The 22,080-nt window shown below is 45.6% G+C and overlaps 1 protein-coding gene and 1 long non-coding RNA gene across 2 annotated transcripts; both read left to right on the top strand.

Annotated features, from left to right (window-relative positions):
- Positions 1–2,680: 2,680 nt before the first annotated feature.
- Positions 2,681–5,490, top strand: LOC103650496 (uncharacterized). Its single transcript, XR_564181.3, has 2 exons — positions 2,681–4,295; positions 5,011–5,490. It is a non-coding gene; the product is annotated as an uncharacterized lncRNA (long non-coding RNA).
- A 14,709-nt stretch (positions 5,491–20,199) lies between these two features.
- Positions 20,200–21,769, top strand: LOC118476690 (uncharacterized). Its single transcript, XM_035966290.1, has 2 exons — positions 20,200–21,435; positions 21,509–21,769. The coding sequence occupies exons 1-2, from the start codon at positions 20,740–20,742 to the stop codon at positions 21,533–21,535; spliced, it is 723 nt and encodes a 240-aa protein (XP_035822183.1). The 5' UTR covers positions 20,200–20,739; the 3' UTR covers positions 21,536–21,769.
- Positions 21,770–22,080: the final 311 nt, after the last annotated feature.

Here is a 22,080-nt window from a genome sequence, read left to right on the forward strand (position 1 = left end):
ATGGGCAGCAGTATAAGAATCCCACCAGTCAGCAGCAGGACCTGTCAGACGACCTGAGGCATAGAGAACTTTCTCCCGGTCTGAGCATTGGGCGATGTTGAGCATCTTCTCAATTGACTTCAACCAATCATCTGCATCAAGTGGATCTGGCGAACTGGCGAAGGTCGGTGGCTTATGACTCATAAACTCTCGGTGCTTATCACGAGGTGGAACTGGTGGTGGTGGTGGAGGCAGTGGTACTTGTTGTTGTTGCTGCTGTTGCTGTTGTTTTTGCATTTGCTGTTGCAGCTGCTGTTGTTGCGCCCTCCTTTCCTGACGTATCTCTTCTCGTTCTTGGCGCAGCTCTCGACGTATATCCTCCCGCTCTTGGCGCATCTCCTGGCGTTCCTGCTGCATCTGAGCACGCATATCTGCCATAGTGTCCGCCATCTGTTGCATCATCCTCATCTGAGCTGCAACCAGTGGGTCAACTCCTGCTGGTGGAGGCGGTGGTGGAGGATCCATCTCTACTGGTTGTGGCTGGGGTTGTCTAAATATCCTCCGAGTGTGTCGATTGGGAGGTAAATCAATTCCACCACCCCGCCTGGTATTGACATCTGAGTTAGATACATATGGTAAGAGAATAGTAGACAAGGCAGGTATTTACAAATCAGGTTACTTTGGGGGATTTTATTAGCTAAGCAGATTAATATCTTACCTACCATAGCTAATTCAATACCTTATGGTGGTACATGCTAAGATGTCCATCTATAATAATTCAATCAATCAAAGAAGCAAATCAGGCATTTATCATCAGCACAATCAACCATTTTTTTAAATAAAGAAAATAGTTTTAAATTTTGTCTTGGGTTCCCTATCTCTTAAAAGATCATAGTGGTAGGATTTCAAGGTGTGAAACCCATCTTGTCTTAGAATAGAGGAGGTAAGAATGATCAGAGTAGAACAACAAAAGGTGAGACAAGATCAAGATGAGATGAGTATAGAATGAGTCAGAGTAAGGTAAGTAGGAAAGGTCCTGTCCATTTCTATCTAGGTTTCGTCCTACAGTCGACATTTCCTCTGATACCACTTCTGTCACACCCGGTTTTAAGGAACAAAGCCGGGTGCATCTTATACATGTGCCAAACAAGACAACATATATAATAACATAGTGTATAGAGATAAATGCCAAAATAGTCAGAGTACTTTATTACATAGCGGAAGTCTTACAAAATAAGAGATAAATATCGCAGGATCTAAAATCTATCCTTGGCGCCAGAAAGCTGACTGGGAGACGCCACCTAGATCAAGTCGAATGCCTCAGTGTTAGGCGGCTCCTCTTCGACCACCTGTTCTTCTCCTGTGGGGGGGTGTGAGACAGCAAGAGTGAGCTCACATACGTTCATCGCTCAACAAGTCGTGGGGAATAATGTGCATGAACTCACCAAAGGTGGGAGTTCATGAAGTGTAAGGCTGATAAGGAAATAAAGGCTGAGCATTGCTTTTATAAGTTGGTCAAAATTTTATTAGCAATTACTAAGTGTAAGTAAATACCAAACCTTAATAATAATAAAGAAAAGTAATAGTAAAATAATCCCAAATGCGATGCAAATGTCCAATTAAATTTAAGTTCCATAAGTTAATCATGTGAGGGTCCGAGCCGCTCATGACCGTGAGCACGGCTAGTATACCAGTTTTACACTCTGCAGAGGTTGCGCATCTTTACCCACAAGTCATGTTACCCATCTGCCAAGAGATGGCCAATCCCATACACCTCTACCGAGGAGGCGAGGCAGGGTAACACTACGAGGCCTTTACAAAGTTCCACTAGCTTCAGAAATCCCGCTACAGTTTATAGGAAGCTCCAATGCAGGGTTCTTGTCTGACCGCCATTGCAGCAAAATCAACCAAGGACCTCCCTACACTGACCACTCCCCTACTGCCCTTGCCCCTTTCGGGTAAGGAAGACCTCCACTAGCTTTCCTAGTTAATCAGCCAAGGGCGTCCCATTATACCATTGTGGTAGCACTGTTTTCCCGGGTGGTCGCTCCATGTTCCCATTAACATAATGATCTTTACATGAACAATAATAATAAAAGAGAATAAAAGAGTAATTATGAATAAAGTATCTTCATACCCAAATCCACATAAAGCAATAGCAGGTACTACCCAAAGAAATATTTCAGTGGTAAACAAGGTATAAAGATAGCCAAAACTAGGGTAACCTATTAGGTCCCATCAAAATTAACCTATGCAGATCATTATAATTAATAAGAACATGGCTGGGAAAAAGTAAGTGATCAAGGGCACAACTTGCCTTCAATGAGCTCCTGCTCAGCTATCTCTAGAACCTCAGATTCCACAGTGGCTTGCTCGTCTACTCGTATCAACACAATACATACATAGTATAGCAAAAATTAACATTGCACCAAACATGTGACTGAAATACACAATAAAATTCTACACATTAAAATAAGAACCTAGGAACAGGAATCATAATTTTAGATTTATAGATTTTAAGTTATGAATTTCCTAAGGTTTAATGTGATTAAAATAGAGTTAAATGACAAATTAATTTTCTTACTGCTTTCATGTCAAAACAGAGACAATAAATGATAGAGAATATTATTACAAAATTTTAGAAATTGGAATGGCTCAATTTGGATCAAAAATGGAATTTCTATGAATTTTACAAGTTTCTAGATTTGTTTTTGTATTAAAAACGAATTTCTAATATTATTTCTCTGTTTTTAATCTCCTCTGGACTGGGCCTCGATTTCCAGAGAAGTCAGGGGCCCAGGCGCAATAATAACCCAGACACATAACACTGCAGAGGTGGATGGCGGGTTGGTTTTAACTAAATCGAGGGGCCTTTGTGTTAAACTACGCCCGCGAAGGGGTATGGAAAGGCTTCGGCCGTTGGATCACCAGTGTGCGGCCCAGATTAGATCGCTATTCGCTACGAAGCGGCATGGAATCGGGCCATCGGATCAACGTTCAACGGTTAAGATTAAAATACACCCGATCCGATCCAGTCCATACGTCGACGATCCAACGGTCAGGACGAGATCAGGCCGAGGCGGTGAATTCTACCTAATCTACACCGTCCATCCTCAATCAGACGGTCGACGGTCATTTCCTTCAAATGCTACCGACGGCGGCGGCGCAATCCCACGCACGGCGGCGCCCCGGACCGGAAGATCAATCCGCGCCCTCAGGCGGCCACCACCTAATTCGGCCTAGCTACATGATGTCCTATATCCGACGAATGCAATGAACGGTCGAGTACCTCACAATTAGATGCAGACGATCCCGTCCACGGCGAGCGGCGGATCGGTTGAGCTCCGGCGAAGGATTGCTTGCACTCCGGTGAGTCTACGATCACAGCGACGCCACACCAGTATCCCCCACGGAACAACGAAGGCCTAACTCTGATTTCCGAGGCGAACGCGGCGACGAGGACGATGTTCACCGGCGGCGCTCTGTCTCCTTTCTTCCCTCACCTGTGGCGGCTATGGTGGTTTAGGGGTTAGCGACGCGAGAGGCCTAGGAGCTGTCGCAGCGAAGAACGATCGTGGCCCGAGTCTTATCACCCTGCACGGTCACCCGCGTCGTGCGTGCGAGAATCGCGCCAGCGGCACGTCTGCCATAGTCGCGTTCCATTGAGAGGAAGGCGCTGACCAAACGGGTCCACGGTCCAGCGTGATTACTCAGTGTGGGCGTGCGTAGAGCACACGAGACCAACTGGTGGGCCCGATCAGCAGCTGTGAGCGCGCGGCGAAGGGAACACTTGGGCTGGCGCGCGCGGTAAAATGGGGAGATGGGCCGAACTGAGGTTGAGCCGGCCCAAGCGGCATTTTAACCTTTTCCTTTTTCTTTTCTTTATTCCTTTCACTTTTCTTTTTCAAATTTAAATTTTCATTTCACCTTTTAGATTTCAAATTCAAATTTGAATTTCAGTTATGGATTTGTACTTATATCGAATGTGCCAATTTACATTCGGAGTTGAAGAGAATATATCTATGTGTAAATTTATTCCCTATGTTTTATGTGGTATTTCTTTTCTTTTCAAAACCCTATTTTCAAGTTTAGGGTTTAATTCAACTTCTAGTAATTATTATCTTATTATCATTATTATTTTATTGATGTGCAATCATATAAAACTCCAACTTGATGCATGTCCCTTTTATTTCGGTATCCTTTGTTTCGATTCATCATTAAATTTTATGTAGGCTCTTTGAAGATGCAAATGAGGCACACAAAATTGAGGAGATCTCTCTATTATTCTTTGTATACAACTTTGAGTATTACACATGGTATGCCACATTACCTCCTAATTCTATTGTGTCATGGGGAGATTTAGAACAAAAATTCCATGATCACTTTTTCTCCGGTGACTATGAGTTAGATTTAGTAGACTTGGTGGCCCTGCGACAAGTGAAAGACGAATCGGTCAATGATTACATCCGGAGATTCCGGGATACAAGAAATCGATGCTTTCAGATTCATTTGGTAGAAAAACAGCTAGAAAGATTAGCTTTTAATGGATTGCGATATTATTTAAAGGAAAGATTAGAAGGCATCCAATTTTTCACGCTAGCACAATTACACCAGAGAGCTTTGGCCTGTGAAAGTCGAAGCAAAGAGACTGCCAAAACCATTCGTCATAATGTCCATATAGTAGAGTGCGACCAAAGTAGCTCAGACAATGAATCAACAGAAGTGTATGCTGCTGAAATGGTTTGGCCAAAGCAGGCCAAATCTTCGGCTTGTTCCTCCTTGCAGCCGGTTCAAAAGAAACGACAAGAGGAGGTTAAATTTACATTTAATGTTGGCAAATGTGATAAGATATTCGATGAATTACTCAAAAATGGCAACATTAAAATAAATCATATTGTTCCATCTGCCGATGAACTAAAACGTCGTGCATACTGCAAGTGCTATAACTCATTTTCTCATGCCACTAATGATTGTAATGTATTCCGTCGATAGATTCAATCAGCCATTAATGAAGGACGATTGAAATTTCAGGAAATGCAGGTAGACATGGAGCCCTTTCCAGTGAACATGATCGACTTCGTGGGCAAAAAGGTCATAATTCGGTCTAGCACAACCAATAAGGAAAAGGGCCAAGATGTCATCATCGACAACGCACGGGAGGCCAATGAAGGTAATAAAGTTTCCTGCAGGAAAGTAGTGGCGGAAAAGACTCCTGATGGAGGGGAGACCCTGAAGGTGACCATCACAACCTCCGTCACTAGGGGGCAAGCACAGACAAAGGGACAAGCGCGGGAACCCGTGCTGCGCATCACGGACGGTCTGGCATCCAGACGCGGACGATCCGAAGCTTCTCCGGACGGTCCAAAACATTCCATCGAACGGTCCAGCTACACTCAAGACTCACAACGACCACGTACATTCAAACCACGATGACCAGAGATAGGTACATGGAAAACAAATACATTTAAAGCAGTTGGTCGGCTGGTCAAAACCGGCCCGACCTTCGTTCAATTATTATCCAAGTATGTGAAAAAGAAGGCCGACCCTAGTGACCGGCCAGCAAAGCGACCTCGCTAGCCCATTCATGAGCAACATCAAGTAAGACCGATTGGACCACCTCACCAATTGGAAAAATGGAAGGTCATACTATCTAGTTGAGGCCTAACATACCTACATGGACACCTCCACCCCCATATCTACCTATGCCATATCCATATACATACATACCTCCACCATATGCCCCAAATCAAATGTGGGGCATGCCACCATATCCATTTGGGATGCCACAGTACCCCGCTTGGGGGCACCCAAACATCTGTATTCAACAGGTTGGCACCTTCAGTACACGACCGATTGAGCACTGCTCAATCCGGTCACTAGATGCAAGCACAACAAGATTGCCGGACCAGTCGACCACAGAGGCCGATCAATCCAGCAGGGGGGCATATATCTGCAGCAACCAAAAGAACCACAAAAAAGGACATCATCAAAATAGGTACTACAGATGTCGTCATACAGGAAAATAATGAAGGGCCGATGATTTTTGGTGAATCGGCCAACACAACCAAAAAAGAGGATACGACTGCCATCAAAATAGCTGATCCAAAATGCTCCATGCCTCGATGGTGCCCGTCAGGATTGACACGATCCCAAAAGAAAAAATTACAGCGCTTAAGAGCAAAGGAGAACCAGGAGAAGGAGGCGGGAAAAAAAATTAATGACACACATCCACAGTACCCCCCATCGCAAAAGAGGTGGAGGCCAAAGGCCGTTGAGATGAATCAAACGGCCACAAAGACAGAGAATGAGATAGCGACTCCACAGCTCCCTACAGGTACGACAGACAGTCCGGCTATAAAAGCACTACACCAAGATACCTCCACAGCTCCCCAAATCTGCAGATGACACGGATCGTCCGACCCTTGAGTCCGGACCATCCGCACTACACCAGGATACCTCCAACGATGTGCTGACGCCCATGGAGGAAGACGACCTACTAGGAGAGGACCTGGTCGACTACGAGGCGTCTCTAGAGCGCACAGGTATGGACATAAATGTGATTACATTTTCCACCGATTGTACTATTATCGGCGACGATGAACCTGTCATCGCTCAGTTTGACTTTGGTCATAAAGAAGCCGCCTTCACTAAACCAAAGGAATCGGTAAATCATTTGAAGCCACTCTTCGTGCACGGTCACATTGATGGGATACCGATTGCTAAAATGTTGGTAGATGGGGGGCGGCTGTAAATCTAATGCCTTATTCATTATACATAAAACTAGGTAAACAATATGACGAACTTGTCAAGACCAACATGACCCTTAGCGGCGTTGGAACTGATAGTTCGATCAAAGCCAAGGGAGTCACGTCCGTTGAGTTAACCATCGGGACTAAGACCCTTACTGCTGCATTCTTCGTTGCTGATGTAGAAGGAAATTACAGTCTAATCCTAGGCAGAGATTGGATTCATGCTAATCAATGTGTACCTTCTACGCTACATCAAATGTTACTACAATGGGTAGGCGACGATGTAGAACAAGTACATGCTGCTGCATCGGCCAGTATCGCTGTGGCTGATGCCCCTGTACTTTGGACCCTATGAGACTGCTACATGTCTCACAGGAGTAGATTTTTCTGATTATCAGTTTATAAGTATAGATAAAAAGGGTTTCATTCCTATAATGCTAGAGCCGATGGAGAATCAGCTAAATCCTAAATAAAGTTTAAATGATGAGTACACACAAAATGCATGAGTCCCTGGTCACGGATAGTTCGGCTTCTAAGGCTGGATGGTCCGGTCTTTCACAAAACAGTTCGGTCTTTAAGACCGAACATCTACCATAGCATAAAGTCAGTATCACGGATGATCTGGCCCTCGAGACCGGAGAGTCCGCCATCACACAAAGATCATCTAATTCCTCTGTGGGAGACATGATAGAGGGATTCAGATATCTCGACAAATTAGGACAAGGGTTTACATCGGCCGATCCTTTGGAGGAAATCGACATAGGAGATGGTAAAACTCCAAGGCCGACTTTTGTGAATAAGACCATGGAGACCGATCCTAGAGATCAAATGATCGGTCTATTGAAAGAATACCCTGATTGCTTTGCTTGGAATTACACTGAGATGCCGGGATTAAGCCGTGAGATAGTAGAGCATCGGCTGCCCATTAAGTTCGGTTTCAGACCTTTCAAGCAGAAACTAGAACATTTCGTCCAGACCTTCTCCCGCGAATAAAGGACAAAATTCACCAGCTGCTAGAAGCTATTTTTATTAGACCTTGCAGATACGCAGAGTGGGTCTCTAATATTGTGCCGGTAGAGAAGAATGAGTCAGGTAAGCTCAGAGTATGCATTGATTTTCGCAATTTGAATAGAGCAACTCCTAAAGACGAATATCCCATGCCCATAGCCGACACATTGATCAATAATGCGTCAGGAAATAGAATTATTAGCTTCCTTGATGGTAATGCCAGATATAATCATATTTTCATGGCCGAAGAAAATGCGTCTAAAACGGCCTTTATATGTCTAGGCTTCATTGGTTTATTTGAGTGGGTTGTTATGACATTTGGTCTAAAGAATGCTGGTGCTACTTATCAAAGGGCTATGAATTTAATCTTTCATGAGCTGTTGGGTGGGAAACACAGTGGAAGTCTACATTGATGATATTGTAGTTAAATCTGTTGAGTTTAACTCTCATATAGCTGATTTACGTAAAGCCTTTGAAAAATGTGTCGGTATGGTCTGAAAACGAACCCACGTAAATGTGCTTTTGGAGTGTCGGCTGGTAAGTTTTTAGGATTCATCATTCATGAACATGGTATAGAGATATACCCTGATCGAATCAAATCCATTCGGAATGTGGGACCTCCAACCTGTAAGGTCGAAGTACAGAAGTTTCTCGGCAAGATAAATTATTTGTGGAGGTTTATTTGTAACCTAGCCGGGAAGATTGATGCCTTCACCCCTATCCTTCGACTTAAGAATGATGTTGAATTCACTTGGGGGACAGAACAATAGGAAGCGTTTGATCTCATCAGAAAGTATTTGTCTTTGGCTCCCGTATTAAAAGCACCACAAGTGGGAGTACCGTTCAGATTGTATATTGCAGCTGAAGATAAGGTTATTGGGGCTGTTCTGACGCAAGTGACTGAAGGAAACAAGCATGTGGTAACCTACCTAAGCCGGAGGCTGGTGGATGCTGAAACAAGGTACACTTTTATCGAAAAGTTATGCTTATGCCTATTTTTAGCATGCACCAAGTGTAGATGTTATTTACTGTCTAGTCATTGCACCGTTGCCAGTCAAACCGATGTGATTAAATACATGTTGCAATACCCGATTATGAGTGATAGGATTGGTAAATGGGCTTATGCACTTATAGAGTATGACTTGGCCTAAGAACCATTGAAATCTATGAAAGGTCAGGTCGTAGCAGATTTTATTGTAGAACATCGGATCAATGATACTCATAAACTAGACATATCATACCTCACTGTTACTCCCTGGACTTTATATTTTGATGGATCAGTTTGCAATGAAGGGCAAGGAATTGGCATCGTGCTTGTTTCACCAAGTAATGTCTCCTTCGACTTCTCTAGCCGATTGAAAACTTATTGCACTAACAATCAAGCCGAATATGAGGCTCTTTTGTTCGACTTGGAGCTTTTAAATTATTTGGGAGTAAAACATGTGAAGGCATTTGGTGATTCTTAGCTGGTTGTCTAACAGGTATTAGAAGAATATCAATGTTTTGATGGTACTCTAAATAGTTACCTTGAAAAGTGTTCGGGCATAATTCATTCTTTTGACGAATTCAGTATTCGGCACATCTCTAGAGTTGAGAATCATAGGGCTAACAATTTGGCACAAGATGCATCAGGTTATCCGATAAAGCGAGGGAGATTTCACAATACTGAAAATCTGATAACCGGTATAGGGCCAATCCCCTAGGTCGCGGACCGTCCAAGTGAAGACTTCGGACTGTCCGGGGTTGCTAGTAAAGTTCTCCTGATTGACTCGGCTGATAATGAAGCCGATGGAAGTGATTGGAGGACACCCATAATTAATTATCTACGAAATCCTAGTGTTAGGACGAATAGGAACGTTCGGTGTACAACTTTCAAGTATGTTTTAATGAGTGATGAACTATACCGGCGAACAGTCAACAACATCCTTCTTAAATGCTTGGGCCTAGGTGATTCTATATTAGCCATGGCCAAAGTACATGAAGGAATTTGTGGTACCCATCAATCGGTTCTAAAGATGAAGTGGTTGTTGCGAAGGTCTGGCTTCTATTGGCCTAACATGATAGCTGACTGTTTTAAGTACTACAAAGGGTGCCAAGTATGTCAAAAAAATCGGCGACTTACAGTTGGTCCCTGCAGCCGAATTACATCCTATCATCAAGCCTTGGCCTTTCAGGGGATGGGGATTGGACTTTATAGGAGAAATTCATCCTTCATCATCAAAAGGACATCAGTTCGTGTTAGTTGCCACTGACTACTTTACTAAATGGACTGAAGTCGTTGCTCTAAAGAACATGACACACATGGAGGTAATTCAGTTCATAACTGAGCATATTATCCATAGATTCGGCATTCCCCAGACTTTGACTACAGACCAAGGGTCTTCTTTTATGTCAAAGGAGGTATGTGAGTGTAACACCCCTGATGTTACTGTTACTAAAACTTGAGCATAACATCATAAGAATTGGCATATCATGTGTTTGTCACACCTAGAGTGCATTCACTATGCCAAAAATTTCAAACAAGTTGTATTGATATGACATTTTGTAGATAAAACCCTAGAGTAGGCTACCTAACTCTAGATTGGGCCTAATAGAGCATAGAAATCTTAAATAGGAGAAAACTTCAAAACTCAATTGAAGTAGTCATAAAATGTCACCATGAATAGACATACATGGTATTCAAACCCTAGAAGCACCAAAAGCCCTAAATAGAACCCTAGAAAGCCCTAGCCTTAAACCCTAGGGGGCTAAGTGTAAAATTAGTGCACTTTTGGACTAAAGTGCAAAAACCATGAAAGTAAGACACCTTAAGTACTATGGTTCAAAAGAATGTGGATTTGCAACTTAAACCTTAAGTTTTGGACTTATTTGCAAAAGCCACACTTATACTTAAATGGCTAAGTCTGAAATTAGTGACATTGGCTCAACTTTGAAGCTTTGTAACTTCCAAACCATAAGAACTTTGCCCTAGGTCACCACATCAAATTGGTAGAGCTATGTAAGGAGAGTAACTTTGCTACAGATATTATGCTTGGTTTACATAAGAAATTTGGAGAAAATTTGACTCCAAGTTGACCTGTCAGGCTGTCTTAGGTCTGAAATCAGACTCACAGTGGCCTAGAACTAGGTTTGAGAGCCATTTTGAGCTTGATCTGTTGCTCGTTTGGTGGTTGTTGCTATAACAAAATTGCAGCTGGTATGAAGGGCTGCAAGTTTACTACTGGCAAATTAGCAAGTTCTTATATAGAAATTTGTGTTCTGGGCGCTACAAGTTGGACTGTCAAGAGCTACGAATCACAGTTCCGATGGTACAGTGTCCCGATCAGGTCGCCAGCTCTATCCCTCGCCGCCGACGAGCCGCGCCTGGATTCGTGCTTTCACCGCCGTGATTCGTGCTCGGATCGGTTGGATAGCGCTTGGGGTTGAGTAAATATCATCGCCGTGGATATACTCCGGCCACTAAACTACTCCGACCACCGTACCGAGCTAGTCACAGATGCTTCAGATGTGTTCGCCGGAGACAGCCGCTTCACGGCCTTGTCCCACGTGCCTGGGCACATTTATCGCATTGCCGTGACTCGCTTAAGCCATCCGATCATCGCCAGGGAGCCTGTGGGGGACAGATATCCCCCGGGTCCACTGGAAGGATAAAAGACCTCACGAAAGGCCCAAGGACCCAATAAATTGTAAGGTCATCCCTTCGTGGGCCTGGGGAGGAACGACCAGTGAAGCAGATTGACATAAGGCCGGATCGGTGCAAGCCCAGACAGCCCAATGACTTCGAGCAAGTAATCACAACAGTGACCCGACCTTCCCGCGCTGGAACCCCGTACAACAGAACCAAGCGAGGATGGGTCGGCGGAACTATAGGAAGATAGACTTAATCGGTTCACTATTTCTTAGGTGCACATTGTTATCATATCTACATGTATTGCCCCACGGTCGAGTATATAAGGCCTAGGGGGCACCCTTTCAGAACGATCGATCTCACTACTCAGCCATCCACCTCAACTCTCTACGTTTCCCGCACTAGAGAGCCCCCTTGTAACCCGCCACATAAAGCATTCTCGCCAGGACGTAGGGTATTACGCATTTCAAAGCGGCCCGAACCTGTAAACCATTGTCTACTGTTTCTCGGGCATCCAGCACGAACCATTGAGCTACAGTCGGTAACACCGTCCTACTCCTAAAAAACACCTTGAGGGGCAACCCCGGGTGTGCGGTCGGACCCAAAACATCGACAGCTGGCGCGCCAGGTAGGGGGGTGTGTCGCTGATCTAAGCTAGCTCAATGGCCGTCACCTTCCAGCACAAAATCATCCTCCGCCCCGGATCCGTGTTCTGCTTCGGAACTATCTCATCTGTAGAGGATGAGGAAGGAACTCTACATCGCATCGCAGATCCGCCAAGGAGGAAGTCTCCTCCAACAACCTCCGAAAATATCGGGGTGAAGCAGGGAAAAGCGCAACCTCCAGCGCTCCGAAAAAAGATCGCCTTCAACAAGCCAGGAGCCAAGGGCCCGCTGACCCAGAGAACTCCACTGTCTACCTCTCCGACGAAAGAATGGACACAAATCGCAAGGAAGAAAGAAACAAATAAAACCAGGAGGAAGCAAGTTGTTCTTTCTGTGCCTCTGCCCTCAAAGGAGAACAGAAAGAAGATCACCACGACAGCTGCACCATTCTACCCCGACGTCCTCTTCATCGGGAGAGTGGAATCGCCCTCGTCTCCGACGACGAGCCGACTGCACCCGGAGAGGAACCTCCTCAGCAGGAATCCCGCCGACGAAGGAACCAACGCCGAAATATCCAGCGACATCACGAGGCCGGAGAGCGGGACCCAGAGCAGCCTGTATCGCGAGATGAGGTCTCAGAGATAGGAGAAACTCCGGAGGAACGTGTCTTCAGGGAACGAAGGAATTCCCAACGGCGTGATCGCCGACGGGCTCAGGAACAAGCCGAGCAGGAGGCAAGGCAACGTCAGGAAAATCCACTCTTCGGGCGCAACCTGAACCCCGACTTCGCCCGAGCCATGAACACGCCGAGTGAAGTCGGAGGGGTGCTGGCTCGGATAGCTGATGGGCTCCCTCGGACTCCCGACGCCGAGGGCTATCGGCGGCTGTTCACTCAGGCAGCCAATCACCTTCTACCTCTCGCTCACCCGCCGAACGATCTACGACACGCCATCAACAGTCGCCGGGACGCACGGAGCTCCGTCAATGCCTCACGTGAACGACGACACGAGAACGAGAACCGCCACCGGGAAGAGTACGACAGGGACCACGGCATCCCAGCCCGGAGTCAGGCCACCAGGACTGAGTCGGCAACGGCTTTGACTGGCGGTACCACCCGGGGACGGTCGAGGCACCACGACAACCACTCCCCTCTCCGGGACAGACATCATCCCCGACGACAGGAGGACACGTGTGGAGTATCTGCACTTACTCCACGCCTCAGGGCCATTCAATGACCTCCTAACTTCAAGGTATCCAATGTCGACAAATATGAACCAAAGCAGGATCCAGGAGGCTGGCTGGACGTTTACACCACCGCTGCTCGAGCTGCTGGGGCGACCGAGGACGTAATGACCGCATACTTACCCATTGTCCTCGGGCAAGACGCGCTGCAATGGCTGCGACATCTACCCCGACATTGCATCAACGACTGGAGCGACTTCAGTCGGTGCTTCACCGCCAACTTTCAGTCCCTCTCCGACAAACCGGCGCAACCATGGGACCTCAAATCCATCAAGCGCCGGGGGGACGAAACTCTCCAGTCGTACCTCAAAAGGTTCCAGACCATGAGAAATCATATCCCCGAGGTCGCGGAGGCGGCAGTGATCGAGGACTTCTACAGAGGATCTAACGACTCGGCCTTCATCCGCACCATATTACAGAAGGCGCCGACTACCTCCGAGCAACTGTTCCAGGAAGCCGACCTCTACATCACCGCCGACGAGCGAGCTCAGGACCTCATCGGAGGAGCGAAGCCTGCACCAGCAGCACCACGACGCGATACGAACCAGCAGCCCGACAAACGCTGGGAGAAGAGGCCTCGCGAAGAAGTTGACGCCGCCGGACCACCCGCCTCTTGCGCCCGGGGAGGACCTCGAGGAGGCGAACGCACGCTGGACGACATCCTCGACGCTCAGTGCCCGTACCACAAAGACATGCGCCACACCCTTCGGAACTGCAGAGACTTCAAGCACTCCGTCGGGCACGGCCGACCCTTCCAACCTCTACCTCCTCCTCCGCCACGGGGAGGACCAGGAGAACCGCGACGACCCCAGCAACAGGAGGATGGAGGCGGTGGAGCCTTCCCGCGCGTCGACAGAGAGGTCAACGTCATCTTCGGCGGACACGGATCGCAGGAGAACAAAAGACAACAAAAGGTCAACGATCGCTAAATACTGGTGGCGACCACCGGTCCTCCCGCTCCATACCGATGGTCGGAGCACCCGATCACCTTCACTCGAGCAGATCAGTGGCTCAACTTCGACCACCCAGGGAAATACCCGCTCCTCGTCGATCCGGTGATCCGAGAGAGCAGGGTGAAGAAGGTATTAGTGGACGGGGGGGGGGGCAGCATCAACGTCACCTTCCCCCGGACACTCCAAGGCTTGGGAGTTCACATCAAAGAGCTCCACGAGTCAGATACTCCTTTCTTCGGCATCGTGCCGACTGAAGGAGAATACCCGCTGGGCCACATCTACATGTCGGTCACCTTCGGAACTCCGGATAACTACAGAACCGAGTTCCTAAGGTTCGAAGTGGCAAACTTCGACTGTGGGTACAACGCCATCATCGGGAGGCCTGGATTGGCGAAATTCATGGCCATTCCACATTACACATACATGATATTGAAGATGCCAGGGCCACAAGGGATCATAACTGTGCATGCTGACTTCCAAGGCGCCGCAGAATGTTTCCGAGTGGCCATCCAGGCGGCCCTCACCACCAAACCATCGGCGACTTCTTCTGTGCAGGCAAACTCTAAGCCTGAGGAAGACCTCGCAGTGCCTGCGAATGAAGCTCAAGCCGCGACCTCTATGCGGCCGACTGAAGAAACTAAAAGGATCAACCTCGGGTTCGCTGATGAACGCAAGACCGCCATCATCAGCTCCAGCCTGGACGACAAATAGGAAAGCGCGCTCGTCCAGTTCCTGCAAGATAACCGAGACGTATTCGCATGGCAACCTGCGGATATGCCGGGAGTCCCGAGAGAACTGTCCGAGCACAAACTGAAGGTCTACCCCCAGGCGAGGCCTATTCGGCAAAAGTTACATCGTTTCACGCCCGACAAAAGAGAGGCCATTTGCGCTGAGCTGGCTCGCTTGGTCGCGGCTGGATTTATTAGAGAGGTGTTACATCCCGAGTGGTTAGCCAATCCTGTTCTTGTACTCAAAAAGAATAAAGTGGATTGGCGCATGTGCGTCGACTATACGGATCTCAACAAACACTGTCCAAAGGATCCCTTTGGGCTCCCTAGGATAGATCAGGTGGTAGATTCCACCGCTGGATGTTCTGTGCTGTCCTTCTTGGATTGCTACTCTGGGTATCACCAGATTAGCCTGGCGAAAGAAGATGAGGAAAAAACAACGTTCATCACTCCATTCGGTGCTTTCTGCTATACCTCCATGCCGTTCGGCCTCAAACACGCTGGAGTGACTTATCAGAGAGCTATTCAAACATGCTTAGCCGATCACTGGGGCAAGCGTGTGGAAGCTTATGTGGACGATGTGGTAATCAAAATAGAAAATTCGGAAAATTTCATTGAAGATTTACAGCTGGTTTTCAACAGTCTACGGCGATATCGATGGAAGCTTATGTGGCGGAACTGCCCGAATTATTCCAACTTAAGTGCCTAAGTCCCGCCTTAGAGGCTAGACCACACTTAAATGGGAATAACCCGTCAATCCCTCGGATCTAGTCCGACACGGCCACTGACAGGATCAAGTACCACAATCTCACTCGATGGTGAGTCACAGAGCAAATACAATAAAGCATAAAACCATACATGAAGGAGTATTAAATTATTACATCACCATTGGAGTTTTGCAAAAGTCGTCATCATTGTTCGAAGTGCAGCGGAATAAAACTAACGGTAAATAAACAGAGAGATGGGGAAGCCTGTCCCATCACTCCTCATGCTCCTCCTCAGCCGAGGTAGGGTCCCACTCGACAGTCCAACCCGGTGGCAAGATGGACGGCCAAGTCACTCCAGCAACCATATCCTCCAGAGAACCTGTAAAAAATTATGCCACAAGCAAGGCTGAGTATACTAATACTCAGCTAGACTTACCCGGTGTGAGGAGTCTACTCCTCTACCTCTAGACATGCAGCTGTTTGGCTGTGGGGTTTGGTTGCCAAAAGCACTAGCTGAGTTTCTAAGTCAAGTTTTAACTTTGTCAATTTAAGTGTGACTCTCTTAAGGCTAAAAGTGGACTATCTATTCATACATGGTAGCAAGCATTTTTAACAATCAACATCTTATATCAACTCATCATATTTCCACTTGTTACTCAATGCAGTACAATGGATCAAGCAGTCTCATTAGCTGCGAGAAGCAGACGATTCGAATCGAGTTTTTATCCTTGCAAGGTAAACCTAAACACACGACATGTAGGGGCACTCCGTCCCCACACATATCAACCGTCCCCATCGATTCCCCGTCAGCAGATCAGGGCTCACCGCCTTGGCGTACAATGCCTCACTGGCCCCAACTGCCGTCGTGCAGTGACCGCACTTGTACCCACCATAACCGGAATGGGAGACCACGTCTCAGGTCGCGTGAGGGGTAAAGTCCACTGCCAGGTTCAATCAGGTACTAGGCTTACCGATTTACCATATTTCTCGGCATGTGCTTAGTACGTTCAAACGCTTGACACAGGTATCCGCACGTTAATCCTTATTCCATTTTTCCATCTCGTAAACAACCAATCCCCATGGATTGTTGTCCACCAACTAGTATCATGATAGTGTGAAAGTGGGTACAATCAATTTCCTGATCTCGCGCGAGTGCTAGAAAAATCACTCGTCTTCTACCGAGATCCTAATTAAATAAAGCAACTACTCGACCTATCATACTAGTATTCATCTCAAAAGGATTCCTGAGATCATGCAACTAGGGTTTCAAACAATTCCTACACCTAAGTGCACAATCAATCCTACAATCATTAAGTGAAGTAAAATAGCATAAATAACAGGTTATGCATAAAACCGCGGCTTGCCTTCCAAAGCAGTGGCAGGCAGATCCTCTGGTGCAGACTCGGGGGCTGGATCCGGGGCTACCTCTTGAGCAGCTCCTTGCTCCGGCACGAGGATGTACTCTCCGTCAGCAAGGTTACAGTCTATTGAATGCAATGAACATGTATGTCATGATTATGCAGGATTTAATAACGTTATGCTAAAAAGAAACTAAGTCAAGAAGTAACTTAGGGTTTCTTGGTTATGTGGGGCTTCTAGCGGGTTAGACTTATCACCTTTAGGCTTAGGTTTTTGTTGAGGATAAACATAGGGAATTTGTATTGCTCTCGTATCCTTCAGTGGATAAGATGTAAAGGATTTTAGGGTGGCACCATTTTTCTATTATCCACTTTTCCCTTTCTTTTATTTTCTACTTATGGTTTCTAGGGTAGGTTTGAACTATGACAGGGGTTTAATATTTTCCAAAAATTCTGTAAAAAGTACAGTGAGTTGCCATTTGCTATTCTAGCCTGTTTTAAGAATTTGAGGCTTAAAGTACAAAGGCTAGGCTTTAAACAAAAATAACAAGAGTTATGCAAAATGGGCCACTTTACACTACATCTCTTAGTTAGGGGTGGGTTCTGTCCTAAAAGTTATTTTTGCTGGCATTCAATAGTGTTGGGGACTTGTTCTCAAATGCTATGAATTAAGAACAAGGCAACATAAAATGTTAAATGTTAACGTCCTTCGTCCACGAAGCATTATTCCTTTGAGGATAATGAACCTTGGACGAAGGTTGATGAGAATACGATTATGAAGGTTAAGTCTTCGTAATCGAATTTTAATAGATTGTATAAGATAACATAAAATAAAGAGTATCAAAGGTAAATGAATCATAAACGAACCATATTATATTTACTTAATATATTAAATTATTGAATACAGTTATACCTCTGCCTTGGCAAAGATTGGTTCCCGAATGATGCGATTGCAATTACAGGAATGCGTGAACAGTAAGGGAATACTGTTCACTATTTATAGGCACAGGACACAGCCTGTGAGGAATTACAATCATGCCCCTCATAAAAGTTTACAACATTGACCCAGACCTTTATGGACTAAAAGGTCATTCTATCTTTAAGTCGGTTTGTAGTACCGAAGCTTCATGAAGAGGAACCTTCGGCCGTCTCATACAAACAGCTTCAGCCGAAAGCTGCTTCTTCCTACAAGACCTTCGGCGACGAAGCATAGTCCCAACAGTAGCCCCTTTCGCGGTGCTAGATCGTTTTTCGTAACGAGCTTGATCCGTGAAAAAAGTCTCTTAAGCTTCGGGGAGCCGAAGGTCCAAAAAACACCTTCCCTGAGCTCGTTGTCGAGAAACGATTCAGTTTTCCAGCGCGTAGTGGTCCCACCTTGCAGAGTTACTGTTTGGTCTCTGCGGTCCACCACGCAGCGAGTGCAAGCGGGTGTCCGCCTGGTGTAAAAATCCTGGCGCTTCGCCTTCTTACCTGCAGTACTATATAAACAGACGAGTAGGTGTGAAGTTACCACAGCATTCATTGCTATTTGCACTGTTTTGCTGCCAAAATTTTTAACCATCGCCGAAGCTTGACTCTCGGAATCGAACGAAGCTCCAGCTTGAAGCCTGCTTCGTCAGAAGAAAAAACTTCGGAAGAAAAAGTATTTAATTTCCACAAATTCAGAATTAAATGGCCAGAGTGCGTTCTACCGCTAGGGTTGAGCGTGAGGGGGGCGAAGCTGAAGGTTCGGAGACTGTTCCCATCTCCGAAGCGATGCAACGATCTGGGCTGGTAACTTCGGAAAAAATCCCCAGCGCTGATGTAGAACAAGCAGAACAAACAACTGCCGAAGCAGAAGAAGAAAACATTGAGGAAACTGATCCTGAAGATGATTATCGTATTGCTATGCCAAGTAAACCCAGCCACTTGGACTTCGGAAAGTCTACTGTTTCGAAGGCTGATCTCTCCAAGATGGTAAAGTCGGGTTTTTTCAGTGAAAGCCAGAAAAAGCTATTACGCTTCGGGGGGGAAGAAACTACCCCAAAGCCGGAGAAAGATGAAATAGTCATTTTCAAGAGCTTTCTAAAGGCTGGATTAAGATTCCCCCTAGATGGGATTATTGCAGAGGTACTGAAGAGGTTTGGTATCTACTTTCATCAATTGACTCCTAACGCTATCGTTAGGCTTAGTGTTTATATCTGGGCCCTCCGAAGCCAAGCGGTGGAGCCATTTGCGGACAGCTTTTGTCGAGTTCACGAGCTGCACTATCAGACGAAGGCTAGGAAAGATGGATTGCATGACAATTTTGGTTGCTATAATTTTGCTTATCGGAAAACCACAAAGTTTCCTGTAATCAGCTACCGAAGCAAATGGGCAGCAGGCTGGAAGTCGGAGTGGTTCTATGTCAAGGTTGATGACGACAAGAAGAAGCTTGTGCAAAGTCCACTTGAACTAATCTTCGGAGAAACCCGACCTCGTTGCAACATGACACCAGAAGGTCCAACCCAACAGGCGTTGAATGAATTCAGAATTATTGCAGAGCATATCAGTACAAGAGACCTGGTTCAGTAGTTTTTGGCTTTCAAGGTTTTTCCTAGTTTAAAAGAATGGGAAATGCCGAAGCTAAAGGGGGAGAAGAAAGAAGGTGAACTTGTGCGGTTACCTTACTATTTCAAGTTTAAGAAATACTTTAAAACACCTTGCCAAGAGTGGCTGGATACAATTGAAGTAATGTGCAATGAAATACTCGGCAATTATTCCAAAAAAGAAGATCAGTTGATGACCGCGGCCTTCGGCACCCGTCCGAAGCGAAGACTAAATCGAGTGCTGGACGCCTTGGGTTTTGAATACCCTGACTACGAAAACCTGAATAAAGGTGTCGGAGGCCAGAAAAGGAAAAGGATAACCGAAGCTTTAAATGAAGATGAGAAAGAACCATCAAAGAAGAAAATTCCGAAGAAAAGGAAAACGTCCTCTCCGAAGCAAAAAGTATCCGACGAAGAAGAAACCCCCACATCACACTCTGCCACTGACGTGGAGGAAAATTTGAAGGTAATGACTGAATCCCTGCCTGTGAAGCTAAGTCCATTTGGGCCTCAACTGACAAAGTTTTTTCAGAAGGAAAAGGAGCCCGAAAAAACGAAGAAAACGACTAAAGCAAAAAGACAAAGAATCATCGGTGTGACAGAGGTCATTGACAAGACACCACCGAGAGCTTCAGCTCAGAAGATACCAGCAGCTGAGGGAATGACAAATATTGAAATCACACCTTCGGAGGTCGCGGCTGCCGAAGCTACCTCAATTGAAGATTTGAACTTGGAAAGCACAATTGAACACATCGACAAAATGCTGCTAGACATGGCCGCAGAAGAAGCTACTACTACCGCCGAAGAGGCCGTGGTCGCAGCATCGGGGAAAGAAAAGGAAATTGCTGCCGAAGCTTCAGAGGACGAGGCCTTCATATTTCAAAATTTAGTTGGAGAAAAATTGTCAAAAACCGAAATAGAAGAGCTTAAAGAGTACGCCAAATCTTGCGGATATAAACCAGGAGCACTCCTCTTCGGAGGTATTGATGATGAAAAATTGGACTGTATCCGGAATCAAACTGGAGCTAAGGTTATCGGTACTCTGTCAAAGAGTATCGGTTTTCCGAAGCTAGAAACCGACATTAGCCGCTACCGACGACAACATATCGTTGGTAGTTTATTTTATTCCAATTTCAAGGTGAACTATTTTTCCCCTGACTTTTATTGTTTTTAATATTGAAAACATGTCTAACGAAGGTTGTTTTCGTGCAGAGTATGTTGTTGAGCAAAGCTTTGAAAATGCAGCAAGATTTGGAAGACAAGAAACACGAAGTTATAATTGAAAATTTAGAAAGCAAAATAAAGGAACAATCAGCTGCTATTGAAAAGAAGAACTTCGAGCTTCAAGCAACTGAAGGCTTATTGGCGGAAGCCGAAGCTAAAATAACAGAACTGAACACGAAGCTTCTCTGCCAATCTGGGCAGTTTGAACAAGAAAAGCAAGAACTTAATGCAAAACTTGAAGCCGAAGTTCAACAAAATTCAGATTTGAAAAAACTATTGGCGGGCCTTCAAGAAAAATGTTTGGAATTTAGCAACAAATGTATTCAACGACTGAGAAAAATTTTCCACTCAGTTGGAGTGGGCAGTGAGAAATTCACCCCGTCAGCTGAAGATTTACCAAAGACCTTCGAACATATTGAGGGTGAAATTGATGAGCTTGACGAAGTTATAGCCGGGCACGGTGACTTCTGCGCCTGGGTAGCTTCTCGGGGCACTGCTGCAGCTTTCCTAAAAGCTGGCTGTGATCATGGAAAGATTGTCAATAGGCCCAATTTCACTTTATCACCATCAATTCTAGATGACATTCCTGATCTCGCCCGAAGCATTTCCAATAGATTCGTAAAGATGAAATGGACAAAAGGCGGGCGAGAAAAGGCTGGAGACGAAGCTCGGAGTCATCTTGAACCAGTAAGAAATCATACCTTGTGCTTACCTCTTCCTTCAAGCTCGATTTTGACTAACAACAACTAAATTCATGTAGGATGACGAAGCCGAAGCCGATGGTTAAAAAGAATAACGCCGAAGCTGAAGTCCCTTGAAGATTAAATAGGAGTAGACTGTAGACAGACTCAAGGAACTTTTGAGATAACTTTTGTAAATGTAACTGAACTTGTCTTTAATGAATTTTGTTCATACCTTGTAATATGCTCTTATCCTTCCATTAATGTATGAGAGGTGCTTTGATGTGGACGAAATTATCTTTTTGAGCCGAAGGCGAAAAAACACCTTCCCTTCTTTTCGTACACAGCGAAGCATAGAAAACAACATTTCCTTTCTTCCGAAGCTCTTCTTTTTGTACACGAAGAAGCTCTTCTTTTTTTTTTCTTTTTGCCGAAGCAACCACTTATGCTATGATGATGATTATCCTACATATGCCTGGATGAATGTTTATGAATGCAAATGCTATGATGTAATGTGATGTGCAAATGAATGTCCAAACATATATCCGAAGCCATAATCACAGCCATTATTTCCTTAGAAACAATCACACATGAGCTCTGCATTCCCTTAGGAACGACTTTGGAGCTTCTTCGCCTTTTACTTTCGGCAGAA

The sequence above is a fragment of the Zea mays genome, chromosome 3, assembly GCF_902167145.1.
Source record: "Zea mays cultivar B73 chromosome 3, Zm-B73-REFERENCE-NAM-5.0, whole genome shotgun sequence".
In the NCBI taxonomy this organism is placed as follows: domain Eukaryota; kingdom Viridiplantae; phylum Streptophyta; class Magnoliopsida; order Poales; family Poaceae; genus Zea; species Zea mays.